At 45.9% G+C, this 17,045-nt stretch overlaps 1 protein-coding gene across 1 annotated transcript in view; it reads right to left on the bottom strand.

The window, feature by feature from the left end:
* Positions 1 to 11,490, bottom strand: part of LOC308411660 (beta-1,3-galactosyl-O-glycosyl-glycoprotein beta-1,6-N-acetylglucosaminyltransferase-like) — a gene marked incomplete at both ends in the record, with an annotated part of 32,709 nt that extends 21,219 nt beyond the window's left edge. Inside the window, 2 exons of the mRNA XM_080905630.1 lie at positions 10,980 to 11,073; positions 11,183 to 11,490. Of these exons, the coding sequence (XP_080761756.1) occupies positions 10,980 to 11,073; positions 11,183 to 11,490 (402 nt within the window). The remainder of the gene's footprint in view (positions 1 to 10,979; positions 11,074 to 11,182) is intronic.
* Positions 11,491 to 17,045: the final 5,555 nt, after the last annotated feature.

Raw genomic sequence — 17,045 nt, 5'->3', positions numbered from 1 at the left:
CGTTGCCATGCGTTTACATGTGTTGTTATGGGTTAACTGTCCGTTGCCATGCGTTACCTGACCGTTGCCATGGGTTAACTGTCCGTTGCCATGCGTTAACTGTCCGTTGCCATGCGTTTACATGTGTTGTTATGGGTTAACTGTCCGTTGCCATGCGTTTACATGCGTTGTTATGGGTTAACTGTCCGTTGCCATGGGTTATATGACCGTTGCCATGGGTTAACTGTCCGTTGCCATGCGTTAACTGTCCGTTGCCATGCGTTTACATGCGTTGTTATGGGTTAACTGTCCGTTGCCATGCGTTTACATGCGTTGTTATGGGTTAACTGTCCGTTGCCATGGGTTACCGGTCCGTTGCCATGGTAACCGGTCCGTTGCCATGGTAAGTGGTCCGTTGCCATGGTAACCGGTCCATTGCCATGGGTTACCTGACCGTTGCCATGGGTTAACTGTCCGTTGCCATGCGTTAACTGTCCATTGCCATGCGTTTACATGCGTTGTTATGGGTTAACTGTCCGTTGCCATGGGTTATATGACCGTTGCCATGGGTTAACTGTCCGTTGCCATGCGTTAACTGTCCGTTGCCATGCGTTTACATGCGTTGTTATGGGTTAACTGTCCGTTGCCATGCGTTTACATGCGTTGTTATGGGTTAACTGTCCGTTGCCATGCGTTTACATGCGTTGTTATGGGTTAACTGTCCGTTGCAATGGGTTATATGACCGTTGCCATGGGTTAACTGTCCGTTGCCATGCGTTAACTGTCCGTTGCCATGCGTTTACATGCGTTGTTATGGGTTAACTGTCCGTTGCCATGGGTTATATGACCGTTGCCATGGGTTAACTGTCCGTTGCCATGCGTTAACTGTCCGTTGCCATGCGTTTACATGCGTTGTTATGGGTTAACTGTCCGTTGCCATGCGTTTACATGCGTTGTTATGGGTTAACTGTCCGTTGCCATGGGTTATATGACCGTTGCCATGGGTTAACTGTCCGTTGCCATGCGTTAACTGTCCGTTGCCATGCGTTTACATGCGTTGTTATGGGTTAACTGTCCGTTGCCATGCGTTTACATGCGTTGTTATGGGTTAACTGTCCGTTGCCATGCGTTTACATGCGTTGTTATGGGTTAACTGTCCGTTGCCATGCGTTTACATGCGTTGTTATGGGTTAACTGACCGTTGCCATGCGTTTACATGCGTTGTTATGGGTTAACTGTCCATTGCCATGGGTTATATGACCGTTGCCATGGGTTAACTGTCCGTTGCCATGCGTTAACTGTCCGTTGCCATGCGTTTACATGCGTTGTTATGGGTTAACTGTCCGTTGCCATGCGTTTACATGCGTTGTTATGGGTTAACTGTCCGTTGCCATGCGTTTACATGCGTTGTTATGGGTTAACTGTCCGTTGCCATGCGTTTACATGCGTTGTTATGGGTTAACTGTCCGTTGCCATGGGTTAACTGTCCGTTGCCATGCGTTAACTGTCCGTTGCCATGCGTTTACATGCGTTGTTATGGGTTAACTGTCCGTTGCCATGCGTTTACATGCGTTGTTATGGGTTAACTGTCCGTTGCCATGGGTTACCGGTCCGTTGCCATGGTAACCGTTCCGTTGCCATGGGTTACCGGTCCGTTGCCATGGTAACCGGTCCGTTGCCATGGGTTAACTGTCCATTGCCATGCGTTAACTGTCCGTTGCCATGCGTTTACATGTGTTGTTATGGGTTAACTGTCCGTTGCCATGCGTTTACATGCGTTGTTATGGGTTAACTGTCCGTTGCCATGGGTTATATGACCGTTGCCATGGGTTAACTGTCCGTTGCCATGCGTTAACTGTCCGTTGCCATGGGTTAACTGTCCGTTGCCATGCGTTAACTGTCCGTTGCCATGCGTTTACATGTGTTGTTATGGGTTAACTGTCCGTTGCCATGCGTTTACATGCGTTGTTATGGGTTAACTGTCCGTTGCCATGCGTTTACATGCGTTGTTATGGGTTAACTGTCCGTTGCCATGGGTTATATGACCGTTGCCATGGGTTAACTGTCCGTTGCCATGTGTTTACATGCGTTGTTATGGGTTAACTGTCCGTTGCCATGCGTTAACTGTCCGTTGCCATGCGTTTACATGTGTTGTTATGGGTTAACTGTCCGTTGCCATGCGTTTACATGCGTTGTTATGGGTTAACTGTCCGTTGCCATGGGTTACCGGTCCGTTGCCATGGTAACCGGTCCGTTGCCATGGGTTACCGGTCCGTTGCCATGGTAACCGGTCCGTTGCCATGGTAACCGGTCCGTTGCCATGGGTTACCTGACCGTTGCCATGGGTTAACTGTCCGTTGCCATGTGTTAACTGTCCGTTGCCATGTGTTTACATGCGTTGTTATGGGTTAACTGTCCGTTGCCATGCGTTTACATGCGTTGTTATGGGTTAACTGTCCGTTGCCATACGTTAACTGTCCGTTGCCATGCGTTTACATGCGTTGTTATGGGTTAACAGTCCGTTGCCATGCGTTTACATGCGTTGTTATGGGTTAACTGTCCGTTGCCATGCGTTTACATGCGTTGTTATGGGTTAACTGTCCGTTGCCATGCGTTTACATGCGTTGTTATGGGTTAACTGTCCGTTGCCATGGGTTATATGACCGTTGCCATGGGTTAACTGTCCGTTGCCATGTGTTTACATGCGTTGTTATGGGTTAACTGTCCGTTGCCATGCGTTAACTGTCCGTTGCCATGCGTTTACATGTGTTGTTATGGGTTAACTGTCCGTTGCCATGCGTTTACATGCGTTGTTATGGGTTAACTGTCCGTTGCCATGGGTTACCGGTCCGTTGCCATGGTAACCGGTCCGTTGCCATGGGTTACCGGTCCGTTGCCATGGTAACCGGTCCGTTGCCATGGTAACCGGTCCGTTGCCATGGGTTACCTGACCGTTGCCATGGGTTAACTGTCCGTTGCCATGTGTTAACTGTCCGTTGCCATGTGTTTACATGCGTTGTTATGGGTTAACTGTCCGTTGCCATGCGTTTACATGCGTTGTTATGGGTTAACTGTCCGTTGCCATACGTTAACTGTCCGTTGCCATGCGTTTACATGCGTTGTTATGGGTTAACAGTCCGTTGCCATGCGTTTACATGCGTTGTTATGGGTTAACTGTCCGTTGCCATGCGTTTACATGCGTTGTTATGGGTTAACTGTCCGTTGCCATGCGTTTACATGCGTTGTTATGGGTTAACTGTCCGTTGCCATGGGTTAACTGTCCGTTGCCATGGGTTTACATGCGTTGTTATGGGTTAACTGTCCGTTGCCATGCGTTTACATGCGTTGTTATGGGTTAACTGTCCGTTGCCATGCGTTTACATGCGTTGTTATGGGTTAACTGTCCGTTGCCATGGGTTATATAACCGTTGCCATGGGTTAACTGTCCGTTGCCATGCGTTTACATGCGTTGTTATGGGTTAACTGTCCGTTGCCATGCGTTTACATGCGTTGTTATGGGTTAACTGTCCGTTGCCATGCGTTGTTATGGGTTAACTGTCCGTTGCCATGGGTTACCGGTCCGTTGCCATGGTAACCGGTCCGTTGCCATGGGTTACCGGTCCGTTGCCATGGTAACCGGTCCGTTGCCATGGTAACCGGTCCGTTGCCATGAGTTACCTGACCGTTGCCATGGGTTAACTGTCCGTTGCCATGCGTTAACTGTCCGTTGCCATGCGTTTACATGTGTTGTTATGGGTTAACTGTCCGTTGCCATGGGTTATCTGTCCGTTGCCATGCGTTAACATGCGTTGTTATTGGTTAACTGTCCGTTGCCATGGGTTATCTGTCCGTTGCCATGCGTTTACATGCGTTGTTATGGGTTAACTGTCCGTTGCCATGCGTTTACATGCGTTGTTATGGGTTAACTGTCCGTTGCCATGCGTTTACATGCGTTGTTATGGGTTAACTGTCCGTTGCCATGGGTTACCGGTCCGTTGCCATGGTAACCGGTCCGTTGCCATGGGTTAACTGTCCGTTGCCATGCGTTAACTGTCCGTTGCCATGCGTTTACATGTGTTGTTATGGGTTAACTGTCCGTTGCCATGCGTTTACATGCGTTGTTATGGGTTAACTGTCCGTTGCCATGGGTTATATGACCGTTGCCATGGGTTAACTGTCCGTTGCCATGCGTTAACTGTCCGTTGCCATGCGTTTACATGCGTTGTTATGGGTTAACTGTCCGTTGCCATGCGTTAACTGTCCGTTGCCATGCGTTTACATGTGTTGTTATGGGTTAACTGTCCGTTGTTATGGGTTAACTGTCCGTTGCCATGCGTTAACTGTCCGTTGCCATGCGTTTACATGTGTTGTTATGGGTTAACTGTCCGTTGCCATGCGTTTACATGCGTTGTTATGGGTTAACTGTCCGTTGCCATGCGTTTACATGCGTTGTTATGGGTTAACTGTCCGTTGCCATGGGTTAACTGTCCGTTGCCATGCGTTTACATGCGTTGTTATGGGTTAACTGTCCGTTGCCATGGGTTATATGACCGTTGCCATGGGTTAACTGTCCGTTGCCATGCGTTTACATGCGTTGTTATGGGTTAACTGTCCGTTGCCATGCGTTTACATGCGTTGTTATGGGTTAACTGTCCGTTGCCATGCGTTGTTATGGGTTAACTGTCCGTTGCCATGGGTTACCGGTCCGTTGCCATGGTAACCGGTCCGTTGCCATGGGTTACCGGTCCGTTGCCATGGTAACCGGTCCATTGCCATGGTAACCGGTCCGTTGCCATGAGTTACCTGACCGTTGCCATGGGTTAACTGTCCGTTGCCATGCGTTAACTGTCCGTTGCCATGCGTTTACATGTGTTGTTATGGGTTAACTGTCCGTTGCCATGGTTTACATGCGTTGTTATGGGTTAACTGTCCGTTGCCATGGGTTATATGACCGTTGCCAGGGGTTAACTGTCCGTTGCCATGCGTTAACTGTCCGTTGCCATGCGTTTACATGTGTTGTTATGGGTTAACTGTCCGTTGCCATGGGTTATATGACCGTTGCCATGGGTTAACTGTCCGTTGCCATGCGTTAACTGTCCGTTGCCATGTGTTTACATGCGTTGTTATGGGTTAACTGTCCGTTGCCATGCGTTTACATGCGTTGTTATGGGTTAACTGTCCGTTGCCATGCGTTTACATGCGTTGTTATGGGTTAACTGTCCGTTGCCATGGGTTATATGACCGTTGCCAGGGGTTAACTGTCCGTTGCCATGCGTTAACTGTCCGTTGCCATGCGTTTACATGTGTTGTTATGGGTTAACCGGTCCATTGCCATGGGTTATATGACCGTTGCCATGGGTTAACTGTCCGTTGCCATGCGTTAACTGTCCGTTGCCATGTGTTTACATGCGTTGTTATGGGTTAACTGTCCGTTGCCATGCGTTTACATGCGTTGTTATGGGTTAACTGTCCGTTGCCATACGTTAACTGTCCGTTGCCATGCGTTTACATGCGTTGTTATGGGTTAACTGTCCGTTGCCATGCGTTTACATGCGTTGTTATGGGTTAACTGTCCGTTGCCATGCGTTTACATGCGTTGTTATGGGTTAACTGTCCGTTGCCATGCGTTTACATGCGTTGTTATGGGTTAACTGTCCGTTGCCATGGGTTAACTGTCCGTTGCCATGCGTTAACTGTCCGTTGCCATGCGTTTACATGCGTTGTTATGGGTTAACTGTCCGTTGCCATGCGTTTACATGCGTTGTTATGGGTTAACTGTCCATTGCCATGGGTTACCGGTCCGTTGCCATGGTAACCGGTCCGTTGCCATGGGTTACCGGTCCGTTGCCATGGTAACCGGTCCGTTGCCATGGGTTACCTGACCGTTGCCATGGGTTAACTGTCCGTTGCCATGCGTTAACTGTCCGTTGCCATGCGTTTACATGCGTTGTTATGGGTTAACTGTCCGTTGCCATGGGTTACCGGTCCGTTGCCATGGTAACCGGTCCGTTGCCATGGGTTACCTGACCGTTGCCATGGGTTAACTGTCCGTTGCCATGCGTTAACTGTCCGTTGCCATGGGTTAACTGTCCGTTGCCATGCGTTTACATGCGTTGTTATGGGTTAACTGTCCGTTGCCATGCGTTTACATGCGTTGTTATGGGTTAACTGTCCGTTGCTATTGCGTTTACATGCGTTGTTATGGGTTAACTGTCCGTTGCCATGCGTTTACATGCGTTGTTATGGGTTAGCTGTCCGTTGCCATGGGTTAACTGTCCGTTGCCATGCGTTAACTGTCCGTTGCCATGCGTTTACATGCGTTGTTATGGGTTAACTGTCCGTTGCCATGCGTTAACTGTCCGTTGCCATGCGTTTACATGTGTTGTTATGGGTTAACTGTCCGTTGCCATGCGTTTACATGCGTTGTTATGGGTTAACTGTCCGTTGCCATGGGTTATATGACTGTTGCCATGGGTTAACTGTCCGTTGCCATGCGTTAACTGTCCGTTGCCATGCGTTAACTGTCCGTTGCCATGCGTTTACATGTGTTGTTATGGGTTAACTGTCCGTTGTTATGGGTTAACTGTCCGTTGCCATGCGTTAACTGTCCGTTGCCATGCGTTTACATGTGTTGTTATGGGTTAACTGTCCGTTGCCATGCGTTTACATGTGTTGTTATGGGTTAACTGTCCGTTGTTATGGGTTAACTGTCCGTTGCCATGCGTTAACTGTCCGTTGCCATGCGTTTACATGTGTTGTTATGGGTTAACTGTCCGTTGCCATGCGTTTACATGCGTTGTTATGGGTTAACTGTCCGTTGCCATGCGTTTACATGCGTTGTTATGGGTTAACTGTCCGTTGCCATGGGTTAACTGTCCGTTGCCATGCGTTAACTGTCCATTGCCATGCGTTTACATGCGTTGTTATGGGTTAACTGTCCGTTGCCATGCGTTTACATGCGTTGTTATGGGTTAACTGTCCGTTGCCATGCGTTTACATGCGTTGTTATGGGTTAACTGTCCGTTGCCATGGGTTATATGACCGTTGCCATGGGTTAACTGTCCGTTGCCATGCGTTAACTGTCCGTTGCCATGTGTTTACATGCGTTGTTATGGGTTAACTGTCCGTTGCCATGCGTTTACATGCGTTGTTATGGGTTAACTGTCCGTTGCCATGCGTTTACATGCGTTGTTATGGGTTAACTGTCCGTTGCCATGCGTTGTTATGGGTTAACTGTCCGTTGCCATGGGTTATATGACCGTTGCCATGGGTTAACTGTCCGTTGCCATGCGTTAACTGTCCGTTGCCATGCGTTAACTGTCCGTTGCCATGCGTTTACATGTGTTGTTATGGGTTAACTGTCCGTTGTTATGGGTTAACTGTCCGTTGCCATGCGTTAACTGTCCGTTGCCATGCGTTTACATGTGTTGTTATGGGTTAACTGTCCGTTGCCATGCGTTTACATGCGTTGTTATGGGTTAACTGTCCGTTGCCATGCGTTAACTGTCCGTTGCCATGCGTTTACATGTGTTGTTATGGGTTAACTGTCCGTTGTTATGGGTTAACTGTCCGTTGCCATGCGTTTACATGCGTTGTTATGGGTTAACTGTCCGTTGCTATTGCGTTTACATGCGTTGTTATGGGTTAACTGTCCGTTGCTATTGCGTTTACATGCGTTGTTATGGGTTAACTGTCCGTTGCTATTGCGTTTACATGCGTTGTTATGGGTTAACTGTCCGTTGCTATTGCGTTTACATGCGTTGTTATGGGTTAACTGTCCGTTGCCATGCGTTTACATGCGTTGTTATGGGTTAGCTGTCCGTTGCCATGGGTTAACTGTCCGTTGCCATGCGTTAACTGTCCGTTGCCATGCGTTTACATGCGTTGTTATGGGTTAACTGTCCGTTGCCATGCGTTAACTGTCCGTTGCCATGCGTTTACATGTGTTGTTATGGGTTAACTGTCCGTTGCCATGCGTTTACATGCGTTGTTATGGGTTAACTGTCCGTTGCCATGGGTTATATGACCGTTGCCATGGGTTAACTGTCCGTTGCCATGCGTTAACTGTCCGTTGCCATGCGTTTACATGCGTTGTTATGGGTTAACTGTCCGTTGCCATGCGTTTACATGCGTTGTTATGGGTTAACTGTCCGTTGCCATGGGTTATCTGTCCGTTGCCATGCGTTTACATGCGTTGTTATGGGTTAACTGTCCGTTGTTATGGGTTAACTGTCCGTTGCCATGGTAACCGGTCCGTTGCCATGGTAACCGGTCCGTTGCCATGGGTTACCGGTCCGTTGCCATGGTAACCGGTCCGTTGCCATGGTAACCGGTCCGTTGCCATGGGTGACCTGACCGTTGCCATGGGTTAACTGTCCGTTGCCATGCGTTTACATGTGTTGTTATGGGTTAACTGTCCGTTGCCATGCGTTTACATGCGTTGTTATGGGTTAACTGTCCGTTGCCATGGGTTAACTGTCCGTTGCCATGCGTTAACTGTCCATTGCCATGCGTTTACATGCGTTGTTATGGGTTAACTGTCCGTTGCCATGCGTTTACATGCGTTGTTATGGGTTAACTGTCCGTTGCCATGGGTTATATGACCGTTGCCATGGGTTAACTGTCCGTTGCCATGCGTTAACTGTCCGTTGCCATGTGTTTACATGCGTTGTTATGGGTTAACTGTCCGTTGCCATGCGTTTACATGCGTTGTTATGGGTTAACTGTCCGTTGCCATGCGTTTACATGCGTTGTTATGGGTTAACTGTCCGTTGCCATGCTTTTACATGCGTTGTTATGGGTTAACTGTCCGTTGCCATGGGTTACCGGTCCGTTGCCATGGTAACCGGTCCGTTGCCATGGTAAGTGGTCCGTTGCCATGGTAACCGGTCCGTTGCCATGGGTTACCTGACCGTTGCCATGGGTTAACTGTCCGTTGCCATGCGTTAACTGTCCATTGCCATGCGTTTACATGCGTTGTTATGGGTTAACTGTCCGTTGCCATGGGTTATATGACCGTTGCCATGGGTTAACTGTCCGTTGCCATGCGTTAACTGTCCGTTGCCATGCGTTTACATGCGTTGTTATGGGTTAACTGTCCGTTGCCATGCGTTTACATGCGTTGTTATGGGTTAACTGTCCGTTGCCATGCGTTTACATGCGTTGTTATGGGTTAACTGTCCGTTGCCATGGGTTATATGACCGTTGCCATGGGTTAACTGTCCGTTGCCATGCGTTAACTGTCCGTTGCCATGCGTTTACATGCGTTGTTATGGGTTAACTGTCCGTTGCCATGGGTTATATGACCGTTGCCATGGGTTAACTGTCCGTTGCCATGCGTTAACTGTCCGTTGCCATGCGTTTACATGTGTTGTTATGGGTTAACTGTCCGTTGCCATGCGTTTACATGCGTTGTTATGGGTTAACTGTCCGTTGCCATGGGTTATATGACCGTTGCCATGGGTTAACTGTCCATTGCCATGCGTTAACTGTCCGTTGCCATGCGTTTACATGCGTTGTTATGGGTTAACTGTCCGTTGCCATGCGTTTACATGCGTTGTTATGGGTTAACTGTCCGTTGCCATGGGTTACCGGTCCGTTGCCATGGTAACCGGTCCGTTGCCATGGTAAGTGGTCCGTTGCCATGGTAACCGGTCCGTTGCCATGGGTTACCTGACCGTTGCCATGGGTTAACTGTCCGTTGCCATGCGTTAACTGTCCATTGCCATGCGTTTACATGCGTTGTTATGGGTTAACTGTCCGTTGCCATGGGTTATATGACCGTTGCCATGGGTTAACTGTCCGTTGCCATGCGTTAACTGTCCGTTGCCATGCGTTTACATGCGTTGTTATGGGTTAACTGTCCGTTGCCATGCGTTTACATGCGTTGTTATGGGTTAACTGTCCGTTGCCATGCGTTTACATGCATTGTTATGGGTTAACTGTCCGTTGCCATGGGTTACCGGTCCGTTGCCATGGTAACCGGTCCGTTGCCATGGGTTACCGGTCCGTTGCCATGGTAACCGGTCCGTTGCCATGGGTTAACTGTCCGTTGCCATGCATTAACATGGCAACGGACAGTTAACCCATAACAACGCATGTAAACGCATGGCAACGGACAGTTAACCCATAACAACGCATGTAAACGCATGGCAACGGACAGTTAACCCATAACAACACATGTAAACGCATGGCAACGTTTACATATATATATATATATATATATATATATATATATATATATATATATATATATATATATATATATATATATATAAAACACCCAGCACGCCCCTGCGGGCGGTTTATCCTTCAAGCTCGGGTCCTCTACCAGAGGCCTGGGAGCTTGAGGATCCTGCGCAGTATCTTAGCTGTTCCCAGGACTGCGCTCTTCTGGACAGAGATCTCCGATGTTGTTCCCGGGATCTGCTGGAGCCACTCGCCTAGCTTGGGAGTCACCGCACCTAGTGCTCCGATTACCACGGGGACCACCGTTACCTTCACCCTCCACATCCTCTCGAGCTCTTCTCTGAGCCCTTGGTATTTCTCCAGCTTCTCGTGTTCCTTCTTCCTGATATTGCTGTCATTCGGAACCGCTACATCGATCACTACGGCCGTCTTCTTCTGTTTGTCTACCACCACTATGTCCGGTTGGTTAGCCACCACCATTTTGTCCGTCTGTATCTGGAAGTCCCACAGGATCTTAGCTCGGTCATTCTCCACCACCCTTGGGGGCATCTCCCATTTTGACCTCGGGACTTCCAGGTTATACTCGGCACAGATGTTCCTGTACACTATGCCGGCCACTTGGTTATGGCGTTCCATGTATGCCTTGCCTGCTAGCATCTTGCACCCTATATATATATATATATATAAGATAGATGTGTGTGTGTGTGTGTGTAGAAAATTTTGAAATTTAAAATGTAAACAATCCAAATGTAAGCACCGTTTACATCTACTGCAAAGATTTGCAGTAAAATTTTATTATACAAAATACATACCTTGTGATGGACAACCATAGAGTAAGCCAGAGGAAAGTCCTCTTCTTCCTTGCTTAACGGGAATGTTATGTATTTCCTACTTTTTTGGAATTTCCTGTAAATTCACAGTTTTGAAGAAGTAACGTTGCTTTTAAAAGTCCATATATTAAAATCATGACCAAGAGTTAAAGAGTTACTGAAAGCTGCCATTTAGAGCAACAAACCTGCAGTCTTGGGTTGCATTGATGTAATACTCATCAGGGATCTGAATAACCTTCTGGAAGTTGTTGGTGATGGTCAGTAATTTGGCTTGCAGCAATGCCTCCTTCTCTCCCTGCAGGATTGCTGAGCAGTTGCAAACTTTCTCTGGGCTCTCATCTTCATCGGTATAAACTAGCCATTGATACTTGAGGATGTAGGCAGGACTTTCGCCTGTTTTTAGCTGACTAAGTAGGAAAAGTATCCATAGTGATCCCAGTACAGCACTGAACTTGAATAATTGTAGCCAGCAGCCTCGTTTTAAATATCGCATTATTTACAGTAAGTAGAAAATCTCAAATACAATAATAGTAAAGCTTGTGATAGCTGCTAAAAATGTCTGTCAGACACCTGTGAAACAACAAAATAATAATGATTAATGTTTGTTCCTTTCATGAAGGTATGCAAATCAGTCCATCCATTACTGCACCTGGAACCAAGCAATAATGTGAGTAAGGAAAACATACACAGACACACTTTTTTTTTCATGTGAAACGCTACTTCTTTTTGGAACTTTAGAACAAAATATTCATATGTTGGACTGAAATGCAAAGCAACACTACATGTTTGGAAATCTCTGTCGTTTAACATCGTAAATCTGAGTGGATTCACTTGAATCCACGTTTTTTTTTGTCTTCCATGTTACAGTGGGGCAAAAAAGTATTTAGTCAGCCACCGATTGTGCAAGTTCCCCCACTTAAAATGATGACAGAGGTCAGTAATTTGCACCAGAGGTACACTTCAACTGTGAGAGACAGAATGTGGAAAAAAAATACATGAATTCACATGGTAGGATTTGTAAAGAATTTATTCGTAAATTAGGGTGGAAAATAAGTATTTGGTCACCTCAAACAAGGAAAATCTCTGGCTCTCACAGACCTGTAACGTCTTCTGTAAGAAGCTTTTCTGTCCCCCACTCGTTACCTGTATGAATGGCACCTGTTTGAACTCATCATCTGTATAAAAGACACCTGTCCACAGCCTCAAACAGTCAGACTCCAAACTCCGCCATGGCCAAGACCAAAGAGCTTTCGAAGGACACCAGGAAAAGTATTGTAGACCTGCACCAGACTGGGAAGAGTGAATCTACAATAGGCAAGCAGCTTGGTGTGAAAAAATCAACTGTGGGAGCAATCATCAGAAAATGGAAGACATACAAGACCACTGATAATCTCCCTCGATCTGGGGCTCCACGCAAGATCTCATCCCGTGGGGTCAAAATGATCATGAGAACGGTGAGCAAAGATCCCAGAACCACACGGGGGGACCTAGTGAATGACCTGCAGAGAGCTGGGACCAAAGTAACAAAGGTCACCATCAGTAACACACTACAACGGCAGGGAATCAAATCCCGCAGTGCCAGACGTGTTCCGCTGCTGAAGCCAGTGCATGTCCAGGCCCGTCTGAAGTTTGCCAGAGAGCACATGGATGATACAGCAGAGGATTGGGAGAATGTCATGTGGTCAGATGAAACCAAAGTAGAACTTTTTGGTATAAACTCAACTCGTCGTGTTTGGAGGAAGAAGAATACTGAGTTGCATCCCAAGAACACCATACCTACTGTGAAGCATGGGGGTGGAAACATCATGCTATGGGGCTGTTTTTCTGCCAAGGGGACAGGACGACTGATCCGTGTTAAGGACAGAATGAATGGGGCCATGTATCGTGAGATTTTGAGCCAAAACCTCCTTCCATCAGTGAGAACTTTGAAGATGAAACGAGGCTGGGTCTTCCAACATGACAATGATCCAAAACACACTGCCCGGGCAACAAAGGAGTGGCTCCGTAAGAAGCATTTGAAAGTCCTGGAGTGGCCTAGCCAGTCTCCAGACCTCAACCCCATAGAAAATCTGTGGCGGGAGTTGAAAGTCCGTGTTGCTCGGCGACAGCCCCAAAACATCACTGTTCTCGAGAAGATCTGCATGGAGGAATGGGCCAAAATACCAGCTACTGTGTGTGCAAACCTGGTAAAGACCTATAGTAAACGTTTGACCTCTGTTATTGCCAACAAAGGTTATGTTACAAAGTATTGAGTGAGGCAAATCTGAACACATCCTGTCAGCATTTTTCAGATGAATACATTTAAGTAAACAACTTAGTTTCACACTTTAGGATCTGTAGCCATTACAAGAGTTATAGAGCATTTTGGGGATTGCACAGGCATCGGTTTTCTATTGCCCATTTGCGGGGAGTAAGCGCGCCCCCCATTTGCGAGGTGTGCCCACTGCTTGCTCCACAGGGTGGAGACCAACAGAGAAGGGCGGGGGATTCTCTGGCTTCTGGATTCATCTGATAACCAGCTCGCAAAAAAAAACCGAAATAAAAACAAACCAACAAACACAAAAACAGAAGATATTATGACACAGCCTTTCAATTTGCACCGATGTGTTTTCCAAATTCTATCATACACATATATGCAAAAAGTGAGCGCGAGGGTCCTCGGTGCACCTGCTTGCTGCTGTGTTGAAGTCTCTCACACGCACGCACGCACGCACGCACGCACGCACGCACACACACACACACACACACACATTGTTTTAATCACTTTCTGTCCTGTGCTTGAAGTTTGATTTAGGCTTCTGCAGGAAATCTATGTCCTTTTAACCCTATGTTCCAACCTTCCACGCCATTCAAGTGTAATTATATTTCATGGGAGGTGCACATCAGGTCACGTGGAAGGTTATGGTGTAGATTTCAGGGATTTTTCTTATCATGAATGTATTAATGCAGTTTAAAATGCTCTGCACAAACACCTTTAGACTCTTTTAGGCCACAGTAACGTGATGCCAGCCAGAAAACAAGTGTTCCAGTATGTGTTTCTTGTGTTTTTGTGGGTTTTTTTTCTCTTCTTTGGTTCTTCAGTTGTATTTTAAAGATTCAAGGACAGGGGCAGGTTAGCTGAGAGTAAATGCTGTGCTACATTCATATCGCCCTACACATTAATGTCAAATAAATTAGATTAAGATTTGCAAGCTTAGCAAAATTAAGGCTATAAATGATCCATAATGCAGCTCTGCATTTCAAACCTGTCAGAGAACAATCGGGGTACATTTAATACATGTAATTAATCGTCTTTTCCTTTCTTTTTTTTAGGCTTGCTTTATATATTATACTTCATATTAAAGATTGACAATCCAAAATATATGACTTTTAATTAAGCCTTTCTTCTCTGCGGGCTCTTTTGAAACACACAGAGTTGGTGTTTAGTTTGGTGTTTACTTTAACACAATCTGCCGCATGCGTGTGTTTGTGTGTGTGTGTGAGACCCTTAACATTAATTTCCTGTTTAAATTAAACGGATCAGAGTCATGAGCTTAATGGGCACGCTCTCTTTACGTTTCTGTCTCGTTGTCATCTTATCTTTAATGCTGTTGTGTACACGTTCTGTTATTTTTACAGCCTTTGCCCTTTATTTTCGCCCTCGTGACCCCCCTGCTGTGAGTTTTATAGTAATGCACAAAGCTGACAGGTGAATGGATAGTTCTATAGAATAAAACACAAAAGCGGCTAAATAATCACCTACCATGGAAAATGCAGACAAAAGACGGCCAAGCGTCATTTCTCCAAATAACATGTTGTGTTTGTCTAAGCGAGACAGTCACTGGGTGTCACGTACGTTCACACAAATACACAAACGCATGACCTGCTGTCATCTATAACATAATCTGAAGATCCCACTTCCTCTTCCTCACATTTAATCTGATGACTGCTGGTGTCTCGTTTTTGTTGCAGTGATGATCGATTGATTAGTAAGAATGTGCAACTTTATGATTGGATCCCAAAAAACTAGTCATCACACACAGTACTGTGTAAAAGTCTTGAGCCACCCATTATTCTTTATGTCTTGGCAGGTGGATGATTTATTGAAACATACATGGATATACATATACAGCATATACAGTAAAAACAGAGCTTGTACTATTCTAACGAGCTTCAGAGTGAATATTAAGTATGAGTGCCTTTATTCTTCAGCTCTATGTCAGCTCTGTGAGGATCTTCAGGATCAGTTCTCCAGGGTTCATGAAGGATGTTCAAAGCTCTTCTTTGGATGTTTCTGCCTTTTGTTCTGTTCTCTGTCAGGATGATCTCACAGAGATCTGGCTCTGGGGAGGCCCATCCATCACTGATAGTGTTCCTCTATATGTTCTTCTATCCAGGTATGATTTAATTATTAGCAGATGGGTTCCAGAAGGTGGATCAAACTGATTGTATTTTTCTTCCTTCATAATTCATCTGTTTATCAAAGATCTCCAACATCACAGACTGACCTGCAGCTGAGACCATGACAGAGCAATCTGTCTGAGAGACTGCAGTCAGTCCAAATTGGGCTGCAACTGTTTGGAGATGGGTTGCCTCCCACCAGACAATCTGTGCAGTTACTCTGCAGTCAAAAGACGCTGAGGGTGTTACACGATCAACATCTGGGCCTTTAGTTGGTTTAGTTGGTTGCTGGAACTACTTGCAGTTCGTCATCAAACAAAAAAGAAAATTCAGTGTAATCACGGGACAACCACAGATTTATCTTTCCCTCGTCACAAGGAGGTTGTCATCCTATTTTTACTCTAATCCAGGGGTGGGGGACTCTAAATTGCGTCCTCAACATGTCTTGAAGTTCTCCAGAGGCCTGGTAATGAACTGATCATTTGATTCCGGTGTGTTGACCCAGGGTGATATCTAAAACCTGCAGGAGACGGGGCCTTGACCCCTGCTCTAGTCCAATATGATAAAAGCTAGCTTGGCTCGTACTAACTGCTAAATGGAAGGAATCCGGTCTTTGGGTGATGACGTGATGAATCCTGCTTCCGGGCCCAAACTACTCTGTGTTTAATAAGGCTTTTGTGTTTTTTACATGTTTTAATGCTTTGTATCTTGTTCTATTTAATCTCAACAAGCCCTAAAAACAGTCAGTGATCACTGTCGGCCTCTCTCGGGTTTTATTACCACTAATCATTTTAAAGCTTAGTTTTCAAAACTTTATGATGTAACTACAGCCCAGCCCATGCAGCAGTATATTAATAACTAATCTGGTATTGTGGATGGATTATCTCAGCTGTTCTCCCGACTGAAGTTCGGTCCGTTTACAGCATCCTGCCATGCGATTGCATTTGTCCCGAACCTTCGGGAACACTCACGTTAACTTTGAGTGGAAAAAAGTTAGCGTTCATCGTCTAGCTTCAGTTTATATTATGCTAACATATCTGTGTCGCTAGCGATCAAGTAGCACATCATTATATACCAGCTAACCCAATTTCAGTAATCCTACAAACGTCACTGCTGTTTAGTTTCCTGTCTTCATTTATGTTGGAAGTGATAGCAGAGCTGTACGTTTTAATTTGTTTTGCAAATCTCTCATTCAGAACATGGTATATTTTATTAACAGATAAGTTACAGAATAGAGTAATCTCAAGAAACATCCTTCAGCTACTTTTTTACTTTTACTTGAGTAAATGAGTTGAGTCAGTACTTCAACTTTTAGTGGAATATTTTTTAACAGTAGTTTATGAACTTTTACTTAACTAATGTCTGTACTTTTGCCAGCTCTGATACTCAAATGGGAATGTCTGACTAGTTGATGGTATAAATTTCTGGCTTCAGACTAGTTTTTGCACCTTTACTGACAGTATAGTTTCTCGGTTAACATCTCTCACTTACTTTTGCTCTCTGCCTTTCAACCTGCATTAAAGAGAACACCTCAAAGGCAAAGTATGGTTTAATGCCACTCAAGCAGATCAATACTAAAACTCCATCCCTTTTAATTACATTAATTAAATTTCATGCAGCAGTTCATTCACTTTAGTTAATTTGTGTGAAAAAAAGCAAAGTAGAAAG

Source organism: Rhamphochromis sp. 'chilingali' (genome assembly GCF_963969265.1).
Source record: "Rhamphochromis sp. 'chilingali' genome assembly, chromosome: 15".
Lineage (NCBI taxonomy): Eukaryota > Metazoa > Chordata > Actinopteri > Cichliformes > Cichlidae > Rhamphochromis > Rhamphochromis sp. 'chilingali'.
This window is presented reverse-complemented; position numbering and strand designations above follow the sequence as displayed.